Genomic DNA, 25,814 nt, shown 5'->3' on the forward strand with positions numbered 1-25,814 from the left:
AGTCCTACATCCATTTTCACTGAGGTGCAACGGCCCTGTAGGCTGACAAATATGTAACTTGTTGCCCTATAAAGGCAACAAGTTCTCTAACTTCAGTCCATTTTTCTTTATTTTTATCTTATGAGTCTGTGTGGTCTGCCTCTTCTTTAGCATTGTACTGGTTATGAATCACACAGATAACAAAACACCTGTTGGAGGTGACAAAATATAAAACACTTACTACTTTAAAGGTTTTTACTTAATAGCTACTACTGTGCAGAAAATGCTTGGGGCTCAGAAGTACTTTTTGCGAGTGGATTATTTTTTTTTTTGAAGTGGACAAACAACTTCAAGTATGAAAATACTGAGAAAAACCTATTTATTATCCTGGCCACATAGCCAGTATTAACATAAGGCAATCTGTTAATGTGTGCCATATAGTAATGTGTGTTTTGTTGCTAACACACACACACACACATGCACGTAGGCACAGACACACACACTCGATCTAATGGAATCATTGAAATGTGCATAATCATTACCGGCGTCTTCATTATTTCATTATTGGGCAGTGAACCAATCACAGGTAATACTGAATTCATTTTATGGTGTTCTACTGGGAGCTCTGGACATCAGCAAGGATAGAGTCAGTGTTCTATTAACTATGTAGCAGGGCAGGTTTAATTTTTTTGTCACTGTGTGTCATTCTGTTAATAGTGCTGATATTATATAAAATGTATATTTTCTATAGGCATTTCTCAATTTGCAGTGCTTTGAAAACACACTTGTTACAAAGAGAAGCTTTGGTCTTGATCATACTTTGAAGATCCTGCACACCCTCAAGGTGTTAGCTATTCTGCTTAATTAGAAATCTGCTCAGGTGTTGATGTTGGGCAGAGCTGGGAATTGTGTTCGGCCACCAAACTCAATGCACCAATAACAATTTTTGTGAGGTGCAATAAGAGGGTCAATCAAGCCCTGTATACACACACACACACGCAGAGAGTCCTGAGAAGAAATCTAATCAGGCTAATTAAGTGAAAACAGGTGAGGATGAATCATGGGTTAGTGGAGTTGTTTTGTTGACACACAGATTTGGGACTTGAATCTTTTTTTTTTCCTACGAGACTGGTGAGTTAAACATTAAATGCATCTTTGAGATAACATCATAAACTTTTAAAAAACATACAGCAGTTCACAGAGACTGGACGATACACAGCTAATTTATTTTACTATGTTTTAGACCTTTGGAGAAAACCTAGACAGGCTGCATTTTTTTCATGTCTGTGTCAGTGACATATAGTTTGGACTAACAGGATAAATAACATAGATTTGTGGAGACTGAGTTGCATTGTATATCTCATAAGGCAGATTTAAAAATTTAAAGGCACTAGTACATTGAATAGGCCTCAGCCTGCTATGTTGCAGAGTGCTCCCTGCCAGATAATTTGCCTAATTCTTCTCAGTCACTTTTTACTGTCTTGGCTGATAACCTCATTATCACCACATCTGAACATTCAGATTGTCCCTAAGAGCTTAAATCAAGTCTACAAAAACAGATGTTGTGCACATATTTTGACTCAGCATACTACTAGATGTCACAAGACATTTGTTTTGCTAAATTCACTTTAAATTGTTTGAAAGTTGAGAGGGAGCCAACATGCTCAGAAGCTCTTTCAGCTCCATCCCACTCACACACGGAGCTGAAGTAGATCCTGATGCAGCACTCTGTTGCAGGAATGCAGGTCTGTCCTACAAATACTCAGGCTTTTATCAAACTTTTGAACAGACTGGAAAAAAAACCCACAAATTCTACTTTTTTTTTTTTGGTCTCCTGACTGAGCTGGGTTTTTACTTTAGAGACTCCACTGGGGTTTGAAGTGAGCAGGGACTCTGGGTGCATTAGCGAGTGTTTGTCCATTGCTGTGTTGTCTGAGGACCAGAGTAAGTTAAATAAGATGGCGAACCTGGAAACTGTCTGCACAGAATTTCTTGAAAAAAAAAAATAAAAATAAATAAATAATCATAATTTATTTAATATATACTAATTTGGTTGGTCATATTCATGTCAGTGGTTTGGAAATAAGTCTTTATGTCCTTATGGATTGACAACTTATGTTTTTTTTTTTTCTGCTTTCTACCCAGTGTTACCACTACCACTAGTGGTCTGTTCAGGGGTTGAGTGAATAAACTTGTTTTAAATTCATTGCAAGCAGATTTAGCCACAGTCCAGTTGGACTTTCCATGTGGAGCTGACATTGCAAAAGTTTTGATTTCGATGGACAGCTCCTGCAGAGACCATAAAAGAGCACTATTATTATTTCTTTCCATATCACAAAGCACAACTTGTTTCAGTCACCACCCCCATCTGCTGATCACTGATCATGTCAAATTGATGCATTGATCTGCCTTCAAAGTGCACTGTACTATGACAGGATGGTCATTTTCTAACTTTTACCTCACATTTTTGTGCTGTACTTCAGTATAGTACTTATACTGCAAGGTATCTTTAATAGTGTTTAGTTGTCAATTTACTGACTGGGTAGTGGTGCTGATTAATTACTCAGAAAACTCTTGTGTCAGCAGGGTCTTGGTTATAAGACTAAATTTTACAATGATGATGATAGTGATTGGACAGGTGTTTATTATAGAGCTGATGCAGATAAACAAACAGAGGCATCTGTAAACAATTTGTTGTCATACTGAGAATCAGGATGGTTTGTTCTGATTTTTATCCATTTGTGTTCACTGTTCTGTAGTGTGACTGATGAAATGGCTTCAATCAGCAAAGCTTCTTGTTGAAGAGACTAAAATTCAGTCTCAGATTTTAAGTCGTCCTCAAAGTGTTTGCGTTACTGCGAGACTTGTCTGATTTTTCTTAGAGAGCAGTAGCAGTAACCAGCCTCATGAGGAGAGAACAACTAGTCTCTGAACCATCTCACCAAGCGCTGCAACACTTCCTGATGCAGTCCTATCAAGCTCTCTCTTTCGTTGCCTGCATAGTCCTATTAATAAAAGCTGGCAGCACTGCCCTGTGCTGCACTATATTAGCGAGTAGTAATGTGTTTTGTCAGAGAGAGGAATATCTGTGTGTGTGTGTGTGTGTGTGTGTGTGTGTGTGTGTGTGTGTGTGTGTGTGTGTATGTGTGTCTGTGTGTTTGTTTGTGTGGCTCAGTGGGGGAATATTGTAGCTTCCAGGGCCCTGTTGTAATATACGAGGGACCACAGAGAATATCACAACTCTAAATCATCAATTACCTCTCTCGCTCTCTGCTCTGCTCTACTCCTTCCTGTGTCTTTCTCTCTCTCTCTCTCTCTCTCTCTCTCTCTCTCTCTCTCTCTCTCTCTCTCTCTCTCTTTCTCACTGCAGTAAATACACTGTAACCTTGTCATCAGCGTCCCCTCCACTTCTGCTTCAATTTGACAGTGAAAAATGCAGCTGCAATGAATAGCAAAAAGCATGTTTTTGTGCTTGTCCATCTTTCTCATCTCTTACTTTCACTCTGTTTACCAGTGTGTGTGTGTGTGTGGTGTGTTTTCCAGTAATCATTTTTTTATTGTCTAAGACTGGAAAATAGGTTTTGTGTATGTGTGTAACGATGATTTAAACTTGTTCTGGATCTTTCACTGATGTATATAGTTGCCCCCTCTCAGCCGCCCATCTACCTTAACACTGAATCTGTTGGTGTGTGTGTGTGTGTGTGTGTGTGTGTGTGTGTGTGTGTGTGTGTGTGTGTGTCATTCTGCACCAAAGCACTCCCAAGGCTAACATGTTGAATCAGAATCACTTGTGCACTTGGTTTCTGATCATTCATTTCTTTGGCCTTCCTGCTCATATTATTCTTGAGCCCTGTTTGAAATGCTCATAGGTATGTGCGTGGTCTGTTTGTGTACTTGTTTCCTGGTATTCATGACAGATCACAGCAAAAACCACACATATGCTTCACTTTAACCCACACCCCTATTTATAATTTGTAAGCCTTATATAAACACTTAAATGAATTTTTTGACATTTTGGGAAATTCACTGATTCTCTCTCTGGGGCAGAATTACATGAGAAGATCAATAATCTGTCCATTAAAATTTCAAATATATTCATGTTTCCAGTCTTGATGCTTAACTGCCTCCTGGCTGTAGCTTTATATTTAACAGGTAGGCAGGAGGATCGTCTAACTCTCCACCATAGAGCGAATAAGCATATTTCCCAAAAATGAGTTACAGTTGCGCTAACTCTGCTGTTACAGTTGTTGACAAACACACTAAACATACTCTGCTTACAACTATATTTATGATGTGTTATAAAGAGGGTGGGGGTCAAAATAAAACATGTTGCCCTAAACCCTTGTCACTGAGTCCTTAAAATTGGTGGGGAAAAAAGTTGTTTCGACTATTTTCTAAAATTAAGTTTCATTTTATTGTTTCTCTTTATTGTTTAAAAATATGCTTGTTTAAAACAAAACAAAACAAAAAATCTTGAAAGAACTTGAAATACACTTGCAGCACTGGCAGGTTCTTTTTCATGTGCTATGTGTACACTTAAGGACTCGTGATGAGTTTTTTTGCAGTGTTCTTTGGTCTTAGTTTGTGTGTTGTGTAGATGTGTAGGCTTACTTCCCTGCTCTGTGAGTTTGTGTTCAAGTTTGTGTGTGAAAGTGACAGGAGAGGTCTCATTGCCAGCGTCTTGGGAGAATGCACATCAGCCAACATCTAAACAAAAGCACATCATTAATCATACAAGGCCTGTCCTCTGTGACCCTGTCCTGTAATTTGTAGAACCTTTTAACAGTGTTAACTGTCTTCTTTTATGAGCTCTCGACTAATGCTGAAGAGCAGAGATAAATCACCTCAACACTTAATCCATGACTGTATTTTGGAATCGGCTGTGTGCACTGACCTGCAGAGAGGTGGATGAAAGGGAAATGGGGCAGGAGATGGAGCAGCGGGGTGGCCTGCTGATATAGAGACTGTCCTGTATCCAGAGGGTGAGAAGCTGGTTCCTTTGCACAAATCAAATTTATGTCTGCTGCTGTCAGAGCATCGTTGAGAAAGACGGCAAACCCTCATCTCTTTTGACCTTCGGTTTAATGTGTTTTAATGCATTTTAAACATGTTGAGGGGGGAAAAGAAGAAAACACATTCCTTGTTACACTGTGTGTAAATTGGCAGATGAAGTGCGCCTCTTTAAAAATGAAGTTCTGAACCATAATGGACTGGAATGAATAAATCAGATGTCCATCCACATGTCAAAAAAAAAAGATCATTAGGAACAACAGTTTGTCATGACTGAAGGTAACATGAATTCCTTTCAACTGCCTTAACGAAAAGTTCATACTGTATTAGTCATTTAAATGCCGCTTTTGTGTCTTTATAGCCTCTCAAAATTTCCAGTTACTGTGTGTACTGTATGTTAACAACAGTTAGAGTCGTCATAGTGATTTCAAACCTGCTTGTTTGTGTTTTGTTTAGGGTGTTCCTGGAAGTCCTGGCTCACCTGGCAGAGACGGTCCCCCAGGAGCAAGGGTAAGATAATAAATTAACATCAGCTCTATTGATCTCTGTTGCACACACTATCACAGAAGTACTTAGGGAGGCTGCACATGGTGGAACAACATGGATCATTTTGTGCTACAAGAATTTAGTTATCTAGGGTATCTGATATAGTTTATGTATATGGAGATACTTTATATAAAGATGTAGACAGAATAACAGACTTTTGAATTCAGTTTTGAGTTGAATGGGGTGAAAAACAAACAAAAAAAAAAAGCCACAATCCTGAAAGTGGGACATGAAGGCCATAATTTTGTGTAGATGCGGGGAAAAAAATCATAATATGCTCAAACCTAAATGGATTTGATGATAGTAGTGATGATAGTGCTGACATTATTACTAGTCGTGGTGGGAGCTCTAAGATATGAAAAGTCAACTTTGAAATGGTTTGGAGAAAAGGCAGGTAGGCATAGCAACACACAACAACAGAAAAATCCCGTTTAGCCAGATGTTGCTGCTCCAGCTATCAGAGGTTTATCAAAACTATTATCAGTGATTTGTGTAGTACCGCTAATATGTTTATTGTGCCTAATAGATGTGCCTAATAGATATGGCAAACATGATAAATACACATTTGACTGATAATGAAAAAGTTTAAAAGGATGAAAACCTTGTACAAAAACATTTGTACAATTATTGTTCTTACACAGTCAAACAATAGTTTTCCAAGTCTCTTGTGAAAATATTTGTGATACTTTTCCAGCTGTGTACAGCCTCTAAATGTCCAGCTGTATTTGTCTGTTTGGTTTTATGTCCCTTCGTAAAACTATATAAGTCTTCCTCCAGTTGTTGAAAACAGTACATACTACCCAGCTTTTGAACACAACAAGCACAATGGATGAGATCCCATTCATGAAGGCTTCGTGAGACCAGCTGGCTGTTGCTGTCAGGAAGCAGAAAGAGAAGGTTTTATCCAAATACGTAATATAATAGAAGAACAGTTTTGTCCTGGCCTGGCTCCTGACAAGGTGAAAGACTACACATAATCCATCTGCTGCTCTTTGCTGGCAGACAGGGGTCCAGACGCTCCCTCTGTGGTGTGTTTCAGAGGACGTCATGCATAGTTTTCAGGCATGTCATGTTATTTCCTTCGGCACACTTGTATGTTGGCTCACGTTTTTTTCTCACAATACTAGATAGATTTGGCGTTAAAAGGAAAGGAAAAGATTAATTCAAATTTCATTTTGGTTTAATTAAAGGTAAAAGGTAGGTAAAGGTAAATATCAGCTGCTACTTTGTGAAATGGCATTCATATTAAAGTCTTATCTGCTTCCCATCAAGACTTTTTTTTTAAGCCATCTTCATTTGTTGCTTCTAAGCAGCAGCGGTGTGCTCAAATTTCTTAAAGATTTTTGATTTTGACACATTTTTGAGAATGTGTTAGATAAACTTAATCTCAGCATCCAAAATGCCATCCCAGATACTTTTTCCCTTTTTAGGTTGAGGAACTTTCCCCCACACAAGTTAAAGGCATGCTGTAGATCTGATGTTGCATCGCACTCCCACAGTATCATCAGAGTCCTTAAGCAGCGGATATTGATACATGCTCACTCAGCAAAGAGGGCTTTATAGTGACTCTTAGTGGCCATAGTAGGGGTTCTTAGCTCTTTAGGGGAAAACAAAGCTGTGCTGTACCTAATGTACCATCTGTTTTTTCTTGCTGAAAGGCACATGGTGTAAAAACTACTATCTTCTACAAAGTAATATAAAGCAATCAAAGAGCAGATGTGTCATTTTACCACTGTCAACAGATTTGCAACAGCGCAGCAACCATCATCTTTAAATGCTGAAGCCACTGCAACATTGTCTTAAATGTGGATGTAAAATTGCCCTAAGTTCTGCTAATGGTCACTACAGGCTCCAAGAACCCTGAATGTATCTGAGTAAATGTTGATTTATGTAGATTTACTCTTTTTTTTTTCCACAACAGACTTGTCAAAGCAGAAAAAGCACTACTGATAAAGCATATTTTGCTTTTTATTGCTGCACATTTGTTGAGCTTATATTTAGACACTTGAGTTCCTTGTTGGTGTAAACGTGGTTCTCAGATTCTCCAATAAACCAAAGCAAAAAGTAACCATCAGTTGCAAGGAAAATAAAACAGTCACCTTTTCTAAAGCCTAATTCTGGATTTAATTGAATACATTCGTTTTCAAATTCTCAAATTACCACCCTGCACTGTATCACAGAATATAGTGCATGTTTACTAATGTAATTATTGAGTGTAATCATGTGAAATTACTAATCAGGAAGCAATTTTAGCTGCTATCAATGAGGAAAGATGCCCCTTTCGCAGCACTGATTATAACAGACCTCCCACATTCATATTTCATCAAGATGCTACAGATCAGTTGTGTATTTTATATTTGTAATTATTGTAGCGATTACTTAAAAAAAAAACACACACATACACACACACAATGGGTATATTTGTAGAATCACAAAGAGCTAATTATAATTTAGTTTCCATACAACACAGGAAACATCTCAAATCAGTACTTTCATTGCTGCAGAATTAGCTGCAGCGTCACACACTGATGCTTCCAGCAGTGTGCTCAGACTTATTCCCTCTTAATGTTGTTTTTTTTTTTTTCCACCGGATGCATTGAAAGCAATAAAGAAGGGGGACACAGTGAATACTGATAAGAATCAATTCACAAGATGTTATCAATGCTACAGCAGTTTCTGCTATCACTGCTATTCATTTGACAGCGACACAGAAAGTAGAATATAGCCAGTTGAACAGTAAATATGAACAAGAAGCAGCTTTTGAAAATCACTGCAGCTTGTGCTGCTTTTTTGCGATTGCCACTTGATGGGGATTTATCCCAGCAACTCGTCTGTATCATCTGATTTGTAGAAAGGAGAGCAGGGAGCACAGATAGCCGTTTGATTCACAGTAAAACTTATCATCACTAGTCCACTGGGCACACACACTGTCCAAAACATTTTTGTGAGGTGTATTCAAGCCAAGAAAAGCCTGGCTGATAGTAAAGTTAAAGAGAAAAAAAAAGAACACAAGTCAGGCCAAGACAGTGTAACACCAGCCAGTTAGATCAGTTGAAACAACAGTAAATGTCTCTGAGGTGCTTAATTTGCCTATATCACAGTGAAGTGGATCAAGGAAAGCTATAAATCTTTATTTTGTCATTGATGCTTACATTACTGAACTTTTTCAACTCAAGACCGCAGTGAGTAGATACTGGTTTTCCCCAAGATCCAGGCTCATAAAAACTTGTAGATACGGTGCTGACTAGTTAAATCATCCAACACTGAGAAGGTGCAGTTCTCATCACAATTGTATTGAACCTCAAATCCGTTTACAAAGAAAGTCTGATATAAATTAAAAGTTCAGTTTTGTTAATTGAGGTTGCACAGAGAGAACCTGCGCACTGTTTGTGAGGTTTTCTGCATACATACAATACAAAACTCTGAATTACATCAGCCTCACCCCAAGTTCTTGGACTATAGTTCAGATCATAAAGCTGTTGCTGCTTGGCTTTCAAAATATAACAGCAGCTATACATTTTCGTGAGCCAGACTCCTGTGAGAGAAGACACAAGACTGAATTTCTTATTTTAACCTCAAACAGTAAAAAAGTTTAACCAGCTCTGAATTATTATAATATAGTCAGTACTAATGATGATGTGCGAGTGTCATTTCTACAATAAACCTTAGATGTGGAGGATCTGAAATCCATTACTTTCCATTACTTGAGCTTTTAGTGTGATTTACTGGGGAGTTTTTATAGTGTGACACCAGGCTGACTCCTGTCCCAGGGTCACATCAAATGCTTGTTTGCTTCATGGCAGGAAATTTTTTGGACTTTTTTTGTCTTGAGATTTGGATTTTTCTTGTTCCAGACATGCATCTGCTCATTCTGAAAGGATTTCAAAGTGAAAATGCGTGTGACGTAGTCAGACTTGAGTATTGGTAGGAACTGGGTTTCCTCCAGGGTCCCATTAGTGGGTCGACTGGGGAGAGTGTTTACTGTGTGACTCCAGAGTGACTCCCACTGAGGAGTTTTTCTGATGTCACGCACTGGCTGAGGTTTTCAGAGAAGCTCATGGTTATGCTATTGGATAATGAATGCCGTTTTTTTTTGTTTTTTTTATTTGTGCAGTCAAACACTTGGTATTGTTTATATTCATTTGCAAGGTAGAGTTTCCCATGAGAATTTAACAAAGTGGATGCTGTTGCTGCTTTGGTGTACATTTAAGATGTAACACCACAAGGGAATTTCCTTCACTCGGAGGTATGTCATCCCTCTTTTCCTTACTGAACAGGATTAAAAACTATAAAAGCAAGACATAACTCACCTTTCAAAATATCATTAACACTTTTTCTAGCACATTGTATCCTCCGTTGTCCTTTTTTTTTTTTTTTTAATTTATGACTTGTACCCTCACACATGCTAAATTGAGAACCATATAAGGAGTGTCCATGTTGAAAGGGCATCAGCCACAATGTGCGACCACAAACTACACACATCGAAGCAAAAAAAATGAATAGGATCAGCCGAACCTCAGGTTAAGCTGTTTTCCAGGACTATCTGACGCTGGGTTCAGTTTCCAAACTGTCTATTAATAGCAGTGAATTTGTTCAATTGGAATGACCCATAAATATCAAGACACAACAAAGCCATCATCATGTTACTATATATCATGTTATTATATGTCTGACACTCAGAAAGCTGGCCTACAGAAATGTCATAGGTATGATTGTGCTTCTGAGTTGAAAGCTGCAATTTCTTTTTCACGTGTTCTTTTAAAACCACAGCACCATGGAGAAGATATTAAAGGGCAGAGATGGTTTTACACATGCGGGGGCAACTACTGTACAGCTTATGTAAAAGTCAACAATCTTATTGTGAAAAGCCCTACAGTCAAGAAGAATGCACCTGTGTTTTGTACAGTCTGTCTAAAAGTATAACCCAGACATTTAATTTGAGGCAGTAGTTGTTGGCAGATTGAGGTTGGAGAACCACCAACAGAAGGAGCAGATGCAACAGCTACTGTGTTTGGTTTTCTTCAGTAGTCTCTGTGTTAATTGTATTAGACAGTGTTACTGTCCGTTTAGTCTGGAGATTTGCAGGAAATTCCTCAGGCCTCTTAGAAAGGGTTTGTGCAAAACAAAGTTCAACCTACAGCTATGAACATGCGCATAATATTTAATATCCTGAGTGTATTTCATAACTGCTCTTTCAGGGTCTGCCGGGAAATAACGGACCGCAGGGACGACAGGGACCTCCTGGGCCCGTTGTAAGTCTTTTTTTATTTTATTTTTTATATTTTTGTTCTCAGCATCATTTTCTTGGCAGCTCACCCTCACACATGGACTGACTGATCCTCCTCCTTTCTGTCACCTTCCTTCTGTATCTCTGTCTCTTTCTCCCATTACTTGTCATTCTCTCAGGGAGCCCCGGGTGCACCTGGAGCTCCAGGACCAGGCGGGCCAGCGGGGTCCCAAGGAGAACAAGGACTTCCTGTGAGTGAAAATGTTTTCTGTTATTTTGTTAAGATTGGTGTACAAATATCTCAGATACGGAATTTGCTTGAGACGCTAGAAATACACGCAACATTGCTTTTGCTGTGCAGGCAATGTTCGGACATGTTTTTGACAGACTAAGTTATTGTGTTACTGTGATATGATATGATATGATATGATATGATATGATATGATATGATATGATATGATATGATATGATATGATATGATATGATCTGAACCAAATCAACTAACCATCACACAAAAGGTTTAGGAACTTTAAATGCATGTTGGGTTTGTCCTGTTACAAAGAAGACAGCAGTGTCCACACTTAGTCTCACACGAGTCACCTCAGCGAGACACAACAATTAAAATGAGGAGGACGTAACTCCACTACGTCGTCCTCTTCTCCTCCTGATTTCACCACTTTAGATGTTTTTCTCCCATCATGCCCCCTTAAGTTTACACAGAACGACATTAACAGAGCTGCATCACATAGAATTGCAGGTTTCTTTAGCTATAAATAACACTGTGGTTTGGTTCCAACACTGACAGGGAGCTCATGCTTTGCAGATTGTCTTGTCCTTCCTGCCTTGTTCCCTTTTCTGATCTTCCTTCTCCTAACTGGAACAAACCTGTTAGTGTTGGACTGAAATCATAATAACACCTTTCGTTTACTCATATGTTAGTATTGCTAACAAGGCTGATCTGTGTAAATTATCCAAAAGACAAATCTGAATCACACTTATCTCATAAGGTGACTAGAAATAATAATCATTTGAAAATGTTAAGGTTCGCCCTTAATTCTAGAAGTACAGTGAGTCATGCTTTGTTTAGCCCCACAAAGGAAAAAGAGGAAAGATGTGCAAGTGTTGCTGAGGAGAAGATGTTGGATTCCAAACTTTGTGTAATGCTAACAGGAACAGATGATACTGTGGTGTTGGTGACAGCTAATCTAGTCTCGGGTCAGCTCTGCAGGCCAGCAGCAAAGTTTGGCTCAGAGAGGGGGAGCTATAAATCACTTACAGACACACTCTCCCCCACTCACACCTACACACACACATACGCAAAAAAAACGAAAAACAGTGAGAGATCACATCTGCCTCATCTCTGAAATCTCGACAGACACAGATGCCATATGAATGTACGCAAATCCAGCTAATACACAAACAGAATATCTGGAGTTTTAATCTCCCGAACTACTTAAAGTTCTAGTCTCAAACTTTACCTCAGCATTAAATTGCTGATTCAGTTCTCGTTGTACCCCCTGCAACCCTTTGCCAGGTTGCTGCTGCAAGAGAACATTTTTCCTCTTAAACAAGTGGTTTTTATCAGAAATAGCAGCAATTTAAATCTGCAGGGAAAAATAGCGTATTGCTTCATCGTCTCGGACCTGACCTTAAGGAACCCTGTGGAAGTCATTCCCTAACAGTTTTGTTGGGGGGACACAGAAGTGCCACTGCACTGAGAAATGTGTTAAAGGATGGTGGATTTATACCAGAGAAGGCAGGACAGTGTGTAAAGATTCGAAGCAGCAGGATTTTTAAGCCCTGTTAAATTCTTGACCTGATGTGCTAGCATCTGTGCTGTTTCAGGAATGACATGTTACATCTGGAAATGTTCTGCTCTATCTATCAAGATCAATATTCATGAAACTTCGTAACAGGGAACAGGACAAAACATGTTTTCTTTTTAGCTTGCTGAACAGGTCAGACTTTGCAAAGTCTAAAAAAGCAAAGACCTGAACAAGTTGTTGTAATCTTAGATGTGACAGATGTCACTTGTGGATGGCAGCAAAAACCAACGTTCATTAGGCATTTGGAATATACATTTTAAGTTTAGCCTGCTATTTCTTTGAGCTGTGTTTAGCCAAAACTCACCTTAGTTGTCACCGGACATAGATGCCTCTGTATTTTGAGCTGGTCTGACAAGTCAAGTCCTGTCAAGTTGCCGTAGCACTCAGTGATGTCCTGAGCACTTGGCGAGGAGTCCAAGAGTGTGTCTAACCTGGACAAAATACTGTTTCTGAATGTTCTTTCCAATGACTCAACCACCTGAGGGTTTTTGAATTTATCTTGCTTGACTTGGTCGCGAGCAGCCTCATGTTTGCCAGTTACGAAAAAAAAAAAAGCAACAATGTTTTTGTGACTGTTTTATCATTCCACATTGAAGCGCTGTGCAAGAGGAAAGTCATCATAAACGCACTTCCCCCTGCGGATGAACTGTAAAACATTCTGAGTGAGAAAACATCTACTCTGTACTTTGGACAGATTATACATATACAGGACAGTGTGGGAAGACAGTTTTGATAAAATAATAAAAGAAATCAGATTTTTATGAGAGATATTCTCTGTCTTTCTTATGCCCAGATATTTACTTTGGCTCCCATACAGTTTGATTTGGTTTTCCCATGTCACCCTGATAAGGCAGTAGACATTTATGTGTCCAGGAAGACTCGGGAGATCCAGACAGACACACAAAGGAGATCCAGGAGAAGACTTTTATTGTGGTGACCTACACTCTAATTCAACAGCTGTGTCAAATGTTGGCACAGGCTTTCTATCATCTGCAATATAATATGCACATGATATGCCAGGGCTGCACACACATTTTCTCTGTCTACCAACCCACACTCTCTGTCTCACACACACGCACACACACGGAGCCACACAGCCACAGTCAGTCAGTGGTCAAGGACATGTTTCCCCCAAGATAAACAAGCTTTTATTCAAAAGCTGTAACAACATCAAACTGATATTTATCATATCAGCACATGGTTCTGTGGCCAGGAAATCTTTGTCTTTTATTTGCCTCTGGATTACAATGCATTACACTCTGATACGCATTCACAGGCTTTATGTGTTTGGCAGATTTTTGAGTGTGTGTGTGTTGTGATCAGATATGCATCTGTGTGCTTGACAGTGTTGGCAGAAGCAGAAAGCAAGCCCATCCAAGGCACAGACACTGTGCTCTGTTTGTGGGCACACTAGCTTTGGGGCATAAAGAAAAGAGTAAAGAGAGATGGAGAGCAATGGGGTGGGGGCATTAAACGAGAGAGGGGGAAGAAAGATGAGCATGGCTATTTCAGAGCACACACCCCAGTCGAATGTTTACTCTCCTCCTGTGCTTTTTATGTTCCAGGGTCCTGCTGGTACCAAAGGCGATAGGGGAGAAAGAGTAAGTCGTTCCCGTCGCACACCTCAACCACTGTTTAGAGCTAATCAAATTTTACTGCTCCATTTTGCTGTGGAAATATTGTTATTTTGCTGAAGTAAACCTCAGACAATTTCTCGCTAATGCTTCACACCCTTGTTTTGAAGAAATCAAATTACTCTCCAGTACACAATTGCAGTTTCTTGTTGGCCTTATGCACAAACATTCACTTAATTTCTCTCTTTTCACTCCCTCAACCTCGTTTAGAGCAAACCAAATCAAATCAGCGTTCATGGTTAGAATTTGCAGCAGTGCTATTTTTGCTGACACAGTAGCAAGGCCATCACTGCCGAGGGCTTGAGAGACACACGACTTGCCAACTTGAATCGAACCTGTAATTCCTGTTTCTGCTTCATTATATCAACTGTTGGGGACATTTGTACCTTGCTGCAGTTAATTTTCAGTGCAGGGTTCAACATGAAAGTCTCTGGGGGGAAAAAAATATATGGCAGTATTTTCTCTTCTGTGTTGTACATTTGTGTGGGGTCGTCCAGTTGTGAATAGAGCTGGTTAGAATCTGGTTAGTAGCTTTTAATGTGCATCTACCCCAAAACTCATTTCACAGATGCGCTGTTTAATACAGTAATAAGTTAGGAGGGGAAAAGTAAACATTATGATTACAAAACTGTTCAAATCAAATGACTGTGATGATGATGATGATGATGATGATTACCAGGCAAAAGAGAACACTGCCAGCTGTTGAATTCATTATAAACGTTAAGGAGTGAGACGACTTTGATTTAAGCAACTGTACTTATGACCATACCAAACATAAATCATATATTAGACGTGTGACCAAGTCAGCTCTAATGTCTTATAGCACAAATCTAAATTCAAGTGACAGATCTAACCAATAAGGGTCTAGTGACAAATGAATAACTCAAAATCAGTATCTTTTCCATGCAATATATTATTTTGAAGGGGTATTCCAACAGTTAAGTATAGCACCTGTAGTTAAATTTGGCAGGTATAATAAGAGGAAAAACGAGTGGTAAAAAGTGGTAAAAGAGTGAAAGTGGCTGAGATTTCCTAACTTTCAGTATTTTGTATTGGACAAGCTCTAAAAACACTGGATCCTAGATTTCCCACAAATTTCAGTAGCATCTTTGATTAGACATCATCTGGGTTACTTTTTCAAATTTTGGAAAGCTCTCTCAGACCCACAGAAGAAATTATACAGCTATACAAATCTGGTGATAAACCCCATTTTAATAGTATTTAAGGGCCAATAGTTATTTAAATCAAGGTTAGAAACCTTTTTGTTTATCAGCTCAGTTCCTACTGTAGTTTCAGGTCACTAGATCCTAATTTAAATATCAAGTAAGGCTCTTCACTTGTTAAGATATGTATCAAATAAAATCTGTCAAACAAGTCACCACGTCTGTCTCGACAGAAGATTTATATGCTCACTCTGCTCAGTCTAAATCAATGCAGATGCCCATAAAGACATTTTGATACTTTCCAACATTTATTGTACCATTTATTGTAAAAATCATTACAAGAAAGGGCCTTAACACTGTCAAATAAATAAACCAGCAGTTCAGCGTCATACATTTGTTGATACTTAAAATGTATTATGTAGAATACCAACATAGTTCAGTCAAAATCAAGTTATTCCCAGATATTTATATAATTACATTTTGATTTATATTGTGTTATTTTAATTGTGTCATTTATAAATGACCTTCTACTTTGCTCACTATTTTGGCCAATATAAATATGAGGGGTGTCAGAGTAAAAAAGGTGGAGTACGCTCATTAAAATGCCCACAGTACACACACCCACCAATTTATCAACCACTGGTCTGGAAGTTTATGTTCCTGTGGTTGCCCAAGTAGACAAATGGTATCAGCATACTGTGTGTTTGTGTAATGTCACATCCTAAGAGCTGTGTGTGTTGTTTGTTCCTAAGGGTGATGTGCAATCCCAAGCTGCAGTTCGTGCCATCGCACGGCAAGTGTGTGAACAGCTCATCCAGAGTGAGTAATCAGTGACATTGACACATTAACACAAACACGAGACTGTGTATAACATGTGTCTGACCTCCTCTTGTAAATGTTTAATCACATTATTAGGTTTGATTTGTGCTTAATCATCAACCAAAACAAAAATGCTTCTCCTCTACCTCTTGCAGGCCACTTATCTCGCTACAACTCCATACTGAACCAGATCCCCATCCAGTCGGCCGTGTCAGTGCGAACTGTACCGGGACCACCAGGGGAGCCAGGTAGGAGAGGCCCCCCGGGACCTCAGGGAGAGCAAGGTCCGCCCGGCAGACCTGGCTTCCCTGGTACCAATGGCCAGAATGGACGACCAGGAGAGAGAGGTGAGAGAGGAAGATGTCTAAGGACAGGTCTATGAGTGAAGACAGGATTATGTACAGGATCAGACAACATTTATCAACAGAGGCTCACACAGGAAAATACACTTAGAAATATCCAAATATATACATCTCATTTTCTCTGTAATATACAGAGTTGTCACAGTAAATCATCAGTCCTTCACTGTCTGAGTTGTGTCTAGACACTTTAACTACATGCTACTGTTTATATAAGGATTGAGAGAGGAGAAACATTTGGGTATTTATTAGGCTGAGCTCACTGCAGTGACTGGGTGATTGTCAAAAACTGTGAAAAAACCTACCTCTGAACAAGAAAATATAGGATGACTAATATGAAAAAATATAATATGCAGTATGTTTTTTTTTTTTTTAGAGAAACACTGAGTTTATGAAGCCTTTGGATTTGCTTTTATTGAATGCTTTTTTGGGGGGCAATTTTATGTCTTTATTACAGAGTTAAAAGGAAATGAGGGGAGGAAGAGATGGAGAATGATATGCAGCAGTAAAGGTCCATAATCAGACTCAAACCAGGGCTGTTCCAGCTCATGGTCAGCATCTTAAATTATTAGGAGACTAAGATATCCTAGCATTTGGATTTTCTGTCACACCTTACAAATGGCAGTACAACTGCATACATGGAAAAGTTGCAGAAAGCTTTTTGTGGCTCCAGAGGGAGGTGTGCAAAGTCTGATAAATTGCCTTAAAGAATGTCATTTGAGTCAGCCTGGCCTGGAGCTGAAGACTAAAAGTCTGAAGGTGATAATAATCAGTGAGGTTATCAGACATCTGTAGCCTGCTGCTCATCCTTGCTTGTGCATAGTGGCTTGACCAATTGAATTGCCAGTGGCTGAGTAGCGTTGTAGGCAATGTAGGTGCAAGGTTTTGAGAAGAAAGAAGAACACATGGAATAAAAAAATGACAATATCTGTGGTTCTTGTTCTGACTGGAGTTGTCTGTTTCTGGGTTGTACATTTGTCTTTCCCGTTCTTGTGAACATGATATCTACTATTGTTTCTAATATTGCATAATAATTTAACCCTATGGTAGAATTCAAATGCCTCAGTGTCTGTATGTATACATTTGTGTAGAACATATAAAGCAACATTATTAGCAAAATAAAGGTAAAAATGTGTCCCCATTTTAAAGCAAAGGAAAATGATGTGCAGTTTAAGAAAAGTAGAATAAGGGGAAAAGTATAACCCTAGTTATTTTTTGTAGCTACAAATTACAGATGTCCCCTAAACACCTCACATGCAGACTACCGGTAGACACTAGTTTGGCAGCTATGCACAGAGAAGCCTCAGGTCATCACTCAGTTACAGCAGCAACTCAAACAGATGTACAGACAGATACACTGGGGATTTTATTGTGAAAAGAACAGAAAAATTGTGTCTCCAGTTGGAGCTTCAACCTGCCTGATTGTTTGCTATATATCATGGTCTGGCCCGCTTTTTGACTCACCAGACAAACTCACAGCAAGGGTCAAAGCTCCTGCAAAGTTCAGTCCAGACCAGAAGACAGTAACTCCAATATCCATGATGTCATTGCCCTGCCACGAGCCCCTTAGAGGAGAAACAGCCTTTATGAGAACCCGTCTTCATCACTAAAACATGCAGCCCACACCAAGGAACCACATACTGAATGTCCCTGCACACACAGAGGGTTAAGAAAGCTGAGAGCTGTTGAACTTCTGTCAGGAAATGTCCAGCATGGTTATGTCGTCCTCCACAGTTCAGATCTTTGATTCTTCTGAGTAACATTTATGATCTTCAGCCATAGGCTGAAGGTGGTTTTAAAAGCTACACTGAAACCAGAGTAAGCCAAATATTCCAAACGATGTATGGTTTAAGAAAATTGAACACGTTATTATTGCAGATGGTTCATCTAGGGCTGATACAAGAAGGCTCGACAAAAGAAACCAGTAGTTTTCAGTAAAATTAACAAACTAGATTCAATATGAAATATTGTCATGCACAGAGAGACTATGCAGCCAGCTAGTAAGTCGTTTTAAAGAGAACAACACAAGGCGCCGCCGCCACTGTAGAAAATAAATTTTTATTCGAGTGAAAGTAAAATGTTTTCTCCTCAGCCTCATTGTGCTTAACTTCCTCTTTACCGAGGCAGCTGATTAAGACGATCATAAAAGCAGCAGGACAGAAAATCTGCAGATCACAGTTTTATGTGGTTCTCTAATATTAGAGTATACGAAAAATATTCCATTAGGTCATTCAAACAGCTGCACTACTGGACAGCAGCACAGAGCCAACTGTGGGTTTATCATACGTTTTATTGTACTGACCAACCAGCCGTAATATATCCAGCAAAATGTGCAATGTAATATGAGTGTTGGCAAAGTACTGTGTTGGGAGAGCATTCAGATACTTTACCTGAGTAAAAGTAGCAACACAACAATGTAAAGATACTCAATTACATTTGAAGTTACTGCATGGAAACTTATAGAATATTAAAAGTAAAAGTATTTATTCTAAAGATAAAATTGTCACTGATATAACATATGACATTATTAGATGTTAATGCTGATGCATCAGTTCAGAGGTAGCATTTTGCTTTTGTAGTTAATTGAGGTGGGCCTGTTTTTTAAACTACTTTCTACGTTAGGTGGTTTAGTCCAGTGGTTTTCAGCCAAGGGGGTCAGGCCTCTCCAAAGAGTCACAAGATAAATCTCAGGGGTCATGAACAACACAAATTCATATTCATATTTTGGACTTTACTCACATCTTTTCTTTTTATGGAATATTGGATAATTTGACCTCTTTGGGCCTTAAACAGTTATTAAATGAAACCATGTGAAGTTTGAGGGAAAATGTCTCTTTGGTGGAACAGTTAATAACTCCTGGACATGTAGAGGAGTCAAAGTTAATTAAAAAAAAAAAAAAAAATTCTGAACCACTGGTTTGAAATTCTAAAATACATTTTATTTTTTAAGATGTGATGTAAAATCTTAATCTGAAAAGTAACTAGTAACTACAGCTGCCATGTAAATGAAGTTAACAGACAATATTTCCTTTTGAAATGTGGTGGAGTAATAGTATAAACCAACATAAGCTAGAAATACTCACATACCTCAAAACTGTACTTAAATACAATACTGGATTAAATGTACTTTGTTTCCTTCTGTTACTGGGATAATCAATAATGATAGCAGACCCCTTATAAACCCTCATGGAACTGTGTGACCACCAAAAATGAGATGTGACTTTCACCTAAATGTGGATCTCTTTGCACTGTGTGTGTTTCTAGGTCTTCCAGGAGAGAAGGGAGAGAGGGGAAATACAGGGGTCGGGACTCAGGGACCTCGAGGACCACCCGGACCTCCAGGTAAGATACAGACAAACACAGACAGAGTCCTGAGAGCATTTGATTAGCACAACACTTGGGGTTGCAGCAGCTACTTTAAAATATAAGAATTTAACATTACTCAGCATTTTGTTTTTGGTGTTTTCAGTATGTGATCACAGTGGAGTTACTGTATGTGGGATGTTTTTCATCATGGTCTCTCTGAACAAAACCAAAACGTGTTTCAAATATTTAAACAATAGAATTAAATAGCACAGGGATTTAATCTGTTTTGGATTTACTTTGCTCTTTGTTGATTCTCTGTCTGAGAAAAGCAAGCAGACATTTTGGACCATGAATATAATTCTCTGTATTGATTTCCTTGTGCGCTGTGCGGAGTTTGAGGTTTGTGGTATGAAAATAATGTCAGTGCTGGGATTTTCTGTTTACTGTTGTGCAATCAATACTCACAGAACAAGCTGACAAAACTCCCTGGAAACTTTCCTTTGATCAGATAACTGTTTAAAAAGAAATCCACAAACTTCAGTGTATGAGAAAGGAAATGTGTTGTGAGAGAAAGGTATGGGGAAGAGCTGTCTGTCTCTGTCTGCCATGCTTTTCTGGAATATTTGTGGGATGATAATTTTAGTGCTTGGCAAATGAAACTTCCCTCAAAATACTGATTTCATATTTCTGCTGACTGCTGAAGAGAGTCGTGATGTAGTTTCTCCTGTGTAAACAGAAAACAGAAGCCTCTGGCTAAATTTCAGAAGAGCTGTTATTCCTGCGCCTGTCCTCAGGACATTCACTATCATCTCCCTTATCCAGAAATGACAAGCAAGCGTTTGCTGCCCCCTAATATTTTATGTCATGTTGTTACAGCAGTGGAGAGGATGATTTTTGAAGAGATTGAAGAGGTGATAGCACAGTGACAGAATGTACCCAGGATAGCACATTCTCAGTTTTTCCTCTCTTCTCTCTATCTTCCTTTATCCGTTCTTACCAGGCGTCACACAGCCGGAGTGGATTTACTAAATGTTTGTTGATAACTGATGTTGTGCGCTCACTTGTCTTTTAACACAAACTTTTCTTCCACCCTCAGGCCTGCCAGGTGAAGGACGGACAGGTAGCCAGGGCCCACCTGGTCGGCCTGGCAACCCAGGGACAGCGGGGAGGCCAGGGAATCCAGGTAGCCCCGGACCGACTGGCCCACCAGGATACTGTGACCAGAACTCTTGTCTGGGATACAACGTCGGAGGTAAGCATCATCCTCCTGCTACTTGTAACACTTCACTTTAACCCCCCCACCCGGCCTTATTTAGCATTTACAAGCAGGAAGTATGGGAACGACTGCTTGTAGACAAATGAGGACAGACGCAGAAACATGCCGTGTACACAGTAAGTCAGGTTCTGGCAGCTGAAACAAAAATAACATTTTGACTGGAATATTTTCCTAAACAGTCAAAACACAAAATATCCAGACTTTCTGAAAACATTCTGTTGTTTATTTAGACATAATTTGTCTTGATTTGTCATTTTGTTGCTAACCATTAGTTATATTCTATTATTTTATGATTTTTTAAAGAATTTGTTCAGAGCAACCAGACTACTGAGGAATTAATTCAGACATTCAGTGATTTTTTTTTCTAATATTAACATAAACAGCTTTAACAGCCCAACCCTGCCCAGTGTTTCCATCGTATAAAACCACCTTTTTATAAGTATAAAACACTGAAATATTGTTTTCACAGTGACAGCCGGCTCTGAGATAGTTATTGTTCTCATAAAGCTCTCAGAGAATTGGAGAGTAATCTGCTTTTTATAGTTGTTCCACTGTGAAGTTTATACATGCATGTCCACACTGATGGATTAAGAAGTGAACTGTGTCACTGACCGAAGCTGTTCGTCTGTATTCAGATCTAATAAAATATGCTGTCTCACGCTCACCCGCTGGGCGTCTTTGAATATTCATACTGATGATGACCTTGGAGCTTAATGTGTCCATTGTCTTGGGCCATCACAACAAGGACATTACACATCTAACAGCTTCTGACAAGTCATCTTGATGATATATCATGTGCTAAAAGTAGCTGATGGATGAGACATTACTTCATCCATCAAACCAGATTTGTTTTATATAAATGGATTCCAGTCATAATGTTTATTTATGACCTAGAAGAGTCTTGTCTGTTAATTCTAAACCATGCAAGGATTAAACACGGCCTCCCTGACCACTTAAAAGAAAAAGTCTGATTATAAAATACAGTATATGGACAATATTCTTCCTTTCACAGCAACCCAAATTTTGCTTTATATTTGTGACTTTTAAAGGGATAGTTCAGGGTTTTTCAATTAACGTACCAGTATTTTCCTACTCTGCCAGAGTGAGACAAACTTATTGTTGACTTTTTACTTCTGTTTTATGTCTTTTGTTAGCATTTCCGAGGCACATAAATCCTGAGGTTAAGGCCGAGGGTTTCATAGTCATTAGCCTTCCATTAATCATTTTCTTTATATTTTCATGAATACACATAAAATTCACATCTCATAGTAAAAAAAAAATTCCTGTACACTGAACATGAAGCAACACAACTTCAAATGTCCATTCATTGGGTGCAAGAAACTCACCTCACAATGTTCGACACAGTATTACTCACAAGGCATGCTTTTCTTGGCATACTACATAGACTACAAACGCTCATTTTGTACTTCTGTTTTTCTGTGTTGGAAATCTTTATTTGTACTTTCTGGTGTAAAGAAAGAGAAATAGAGATCTGACACATTTTCCATCTTTCCAAACATTTTATATGAATGTCTTAATATTTATTTGAGCTAAATTTATTGTAAGAATTATTCAAGGTGTGTGTATTTTTTTTTCTTTCTCTAAAAGAGAAAAGCAGATTCCAAGACTAATTTTTCTACCTCCAAAGCCGCAGACCAGCAGCTGGAAAAGTGTCTGTCAGTGCAGTTTGAGAGGTTTTTAACTCTTTGGTGCCGTTGGGTTTTCCTCCTGATATGAGGTAACATCTTCTCTCTGCCCTTTTTTTCCCCTCCCTGTGTTCCCCTCCCTCTGTTTCCTCGTCCTTCTGACTGAAGTTCAACAGGACTATGGGAATGATTACTGAGGAGCATTCTCCAACCGTCCTCCCCCTCTCCTTCTCCTCCTCCTCCTCCTCCTGTGCTCACCTCCTTCCATCCCTCCCTCTGCACCCTGTACATAAGACTAGAAATTGGAGAAATTGATCAATTCGGTGATTCCCTCAAGGCTTCCATACTTCTTGGGATGGATAATTACTCCGGGCCCCCGGTGTTTAAACTCTAATCCCTGCAGCAGTGTCTTATGCAATTTGGTTCTCCGAAGAATTTTTTTTTTTCCCCAAATTACTCTTGGCAACCAAATCATTTTTGCAAGATTATTTGTGAAATTATCTGGAATTTTTGAAGGCAACAAATTTAACATCGTGATTTTTTTTTTCCCCACAAAATTTAAAAAACCAACGTGGTTTTAAGCAACTATAAGCCCTCTTTTAGGCCATGTGCAAGTTTTTAGAAACATTATTCACAAAAGATTTTCCGTGTCAATGCACATGATTCTGTACGATTATTTAATATGAATAGAAACTGGATTCATTTCTAATATCAGCTCAATTTTTTGATGGAACTACTGAGCTCTGTTTTTCATCGTTTGAGCGTGTCAGACAGAAATGGATTAGGTTACCCACAACGCTTCTGTGATGATCACCACCGCTGATCACAGTGCCATCTGTCAACAAATGCTCGTGCACACAATGCTTTGCTGCAGCAGCCCCCGCTTCACCCCGCTTTGAGCTCAAATCTCTTCAAAGCTAATCTCAGCTAAATCCTGTTGAATTGCTTTGATGCTGATTGGCTGCAGTCATTACTAACCAACCCCTTCTATCTGTACATCTCACATATTGTAAGCTGGGCAGAAAATTTTACCCCTAATGTGACCCAGATGTGATGTTTTCATTTCTGGAAAAATGAACAGGTCTGGGTGAAATGTGGAAGAGATCAGATTTTCCTTTAGTTTCATTAACCAACTTTCTCATTAACCCAATCTTTCAGACACTATCTTAGGACCCAATCTTGCTTGTGCGCAGTCCTAAGGAGCTCATTTCAGTGTCAAAGATTTAAGATAAGTTTAGTATAATTTAAATTTCAGCCTGTGCATTCTTCACATTCCTGCTGTGCTTCTGCTCGTTTAAAGCATTTTTAGTCGCAAAGCCAACCTTAAGCTCGCTCCATGCTCACCTGTTGCGGTGGTTTTATTTGAGCTGTGGTGATCCAGAAATATGTACTCAAACTGACCCCAAAATATTCCCATCACCCCAGTCCAACCCCTGCCTCATGGCGGCTACCAGCCCTACAATCCCCCCTACAACCAGCTGTACAACCCTGCTGCAGTGGCTTACAACAACGACCAAGGAGGCGAAGAAGAAGAGGAGGAGCAGGAGGGCGAGGAAGAGCAAGACCCCTATTACCATCGCGGTTACCCCCCTCAGTACTACCCCCAACAGCCTTCCCCACTGGCCCACGGTCGCCATGGTTACCACTCAAGCCCCATCCACTCTGAGGATGTGGAGCTGAGGTCGCCGGGCGTCGCCAGGAGGTTTTCCCGTGATGTCGTCGTCATGGAGGAGAGTGAGGAGGGAGGACTCTAGAGAAAGGATGGACTCACCTGAAGTGCTTGAGCCCCGCATGCCATTACACACACACACACAGGTATTCACATATGGAAACAAATCGGACACTGACACACACATAAACATCAAACACCCCCCCCCATCTGAAACTGTGGTGAGAACCCCCCTCTCCCTGTGTCTCCAGTGAGTTTCTCCGCCTGGTGAAACGGTGTAAATAGCTCTATGGACTCTTGTACGATATCTCTGTTAAAGGGGGGGTCCAAAAAGTGCCTGATCTATGTTAGCATCGTCCAGTGGTAAAGGTAAGACCAGTTTCTTCTCATCTTACAGCTGATTTCAGGACTAAACCCTTCTTTTTGTGTGAAGCTGCATGTCTCCTTTGAGCCAACAAGTGAGTGTGTAACTGGATACGTGCATCTTGTTTTGGTTTTTATGTAACTAGCTAGATTATTTTACAATTCAAATCATTGAGGACGATGAGCTGGCAACATTTGTACAGGCTGCTTTTTATAATGATGAATCATGTTTCCCCCGCTTATTCCCGTGTGTAAAGGAATATTGAGGTGGTTTTTTTGAAGTGATTTCTCTGTGCAGTATTGTGTTGAGTTTGCTTCTCTTTACCAGTGTTTTGGCTGAACTATTGTGGGAGTTAATCCTCCCCAAAATGAAATGCAGAAGCAGATGCATCAAATTTCTGTTCTTTTAAATTATTTTCATTTAGAGAAAATCTGGCCGCTTTTACATTTTGTCCTGCCGTATTTCGTTCTGTATACGGCTCTACAAACATGGAGCAGGTCTGTTCTGGCTTTTAATACTCAGACTTGTGGTGAATTTCAAGGACAAATCTGTGTTGTTTGCGTCTTATGTTGCTGCCCTAATTTGTTTTGTTTATTGTTCTTATGCAAAGTCGGGCCTGCTCACTGTGGAAACTGTTTTCTCACTGGTTGACCTCTGACCTCACGCTGGACGGACACCTGGATCCAGTTCTTATTCAAAACAGTGTGCTGCCTCTCGGCAAAACCAGTAAGGACTAAACCACAAGTGTGAACGTTGCCCCTCCTGCACTGCAGTCTGAAAAAACAAGCACTAAAGTACATAAAAGTTTAGCTGTGAGCTGGCCCTAATCTATTATAGATTTAAACTGGTGAACTTAAACAGTTTTAATAAGGAATGTGTCTCACCACCATCCCCCTTAGTACAATATGAACTTATTTATTTTCTATTTTGTTTTGCTTTTATAACCAATAAATCTGTAATGAGACTACAGCATTGTGCTTTAGGTCATTT

At 39.4% G+C, this 25,814-nt stretch overlaps 1 protein-coding gene across 1 annotated transcript in view; it reads left to right on the forward strand.

Moving 5' to 3' along the window:
• col14a1a (collagen, type XIV, alpha 1a) overlaps window positions 1–25,788 on the forward strand; it is a 123,352-nt gene extending 97,564 nt beyond the window's left edge. The window contains exons 40-48 of the mRNA XM_041045335.1: window positions 5,446–5,499; window positions 10,734–10,787; window positions 10,942–11,013; window positions 14,154–14,189; window positions 16,138–16,204; window positions 16,360–16,551; window positions 19,828–19,905; window positions 20,966–21,121; window positions 22,960–25,788. Coding sequence (XP_040901269.1) covers window positions 5,446–5,499; window positions 10,734–10,787; window positions 10,942–11,013; window positions 14,154–14,189; window positions 16,138–16,204; window positions 16,360–16,551; window positions 19,828–19,905; window positions 20,966–21,121; window positions 22,960–22,988 — 738 coding nt within the window. The 3' untranslated portion in view covers window positions 22,989–25,788. The remainder of the gene's footprint in view (window positions 1–5,445; window positions 5,500–10,733; window positions 10,788–10,941; window positions 11,014–14,153; window positions 14,190–16,137; window positions 16,205–16,359; window positions 16,552–19,827; window positions 19,906–20,965; window positions 21,122–22,959) is intronic.
• The last annotated feature ends 26 nt before the right edge of the window (window positions 25,789–25,814 follow it).

The sequence above is a fragment of the Toxotes jaculatrix genome, chromosome 8 (assembly GCF_017976425.1).
Source record: "Toxotes jaculatrix isolate fToxJac2 chromosome 8, fToxJac2.pri, whole genome shotgun sequence".
NCBI classification, from domain to species: Eukaryota; Metazoa; Chordata; class Actinopteri; family Toxotidae; genus Toxotes; species Toxotes jaculatrix.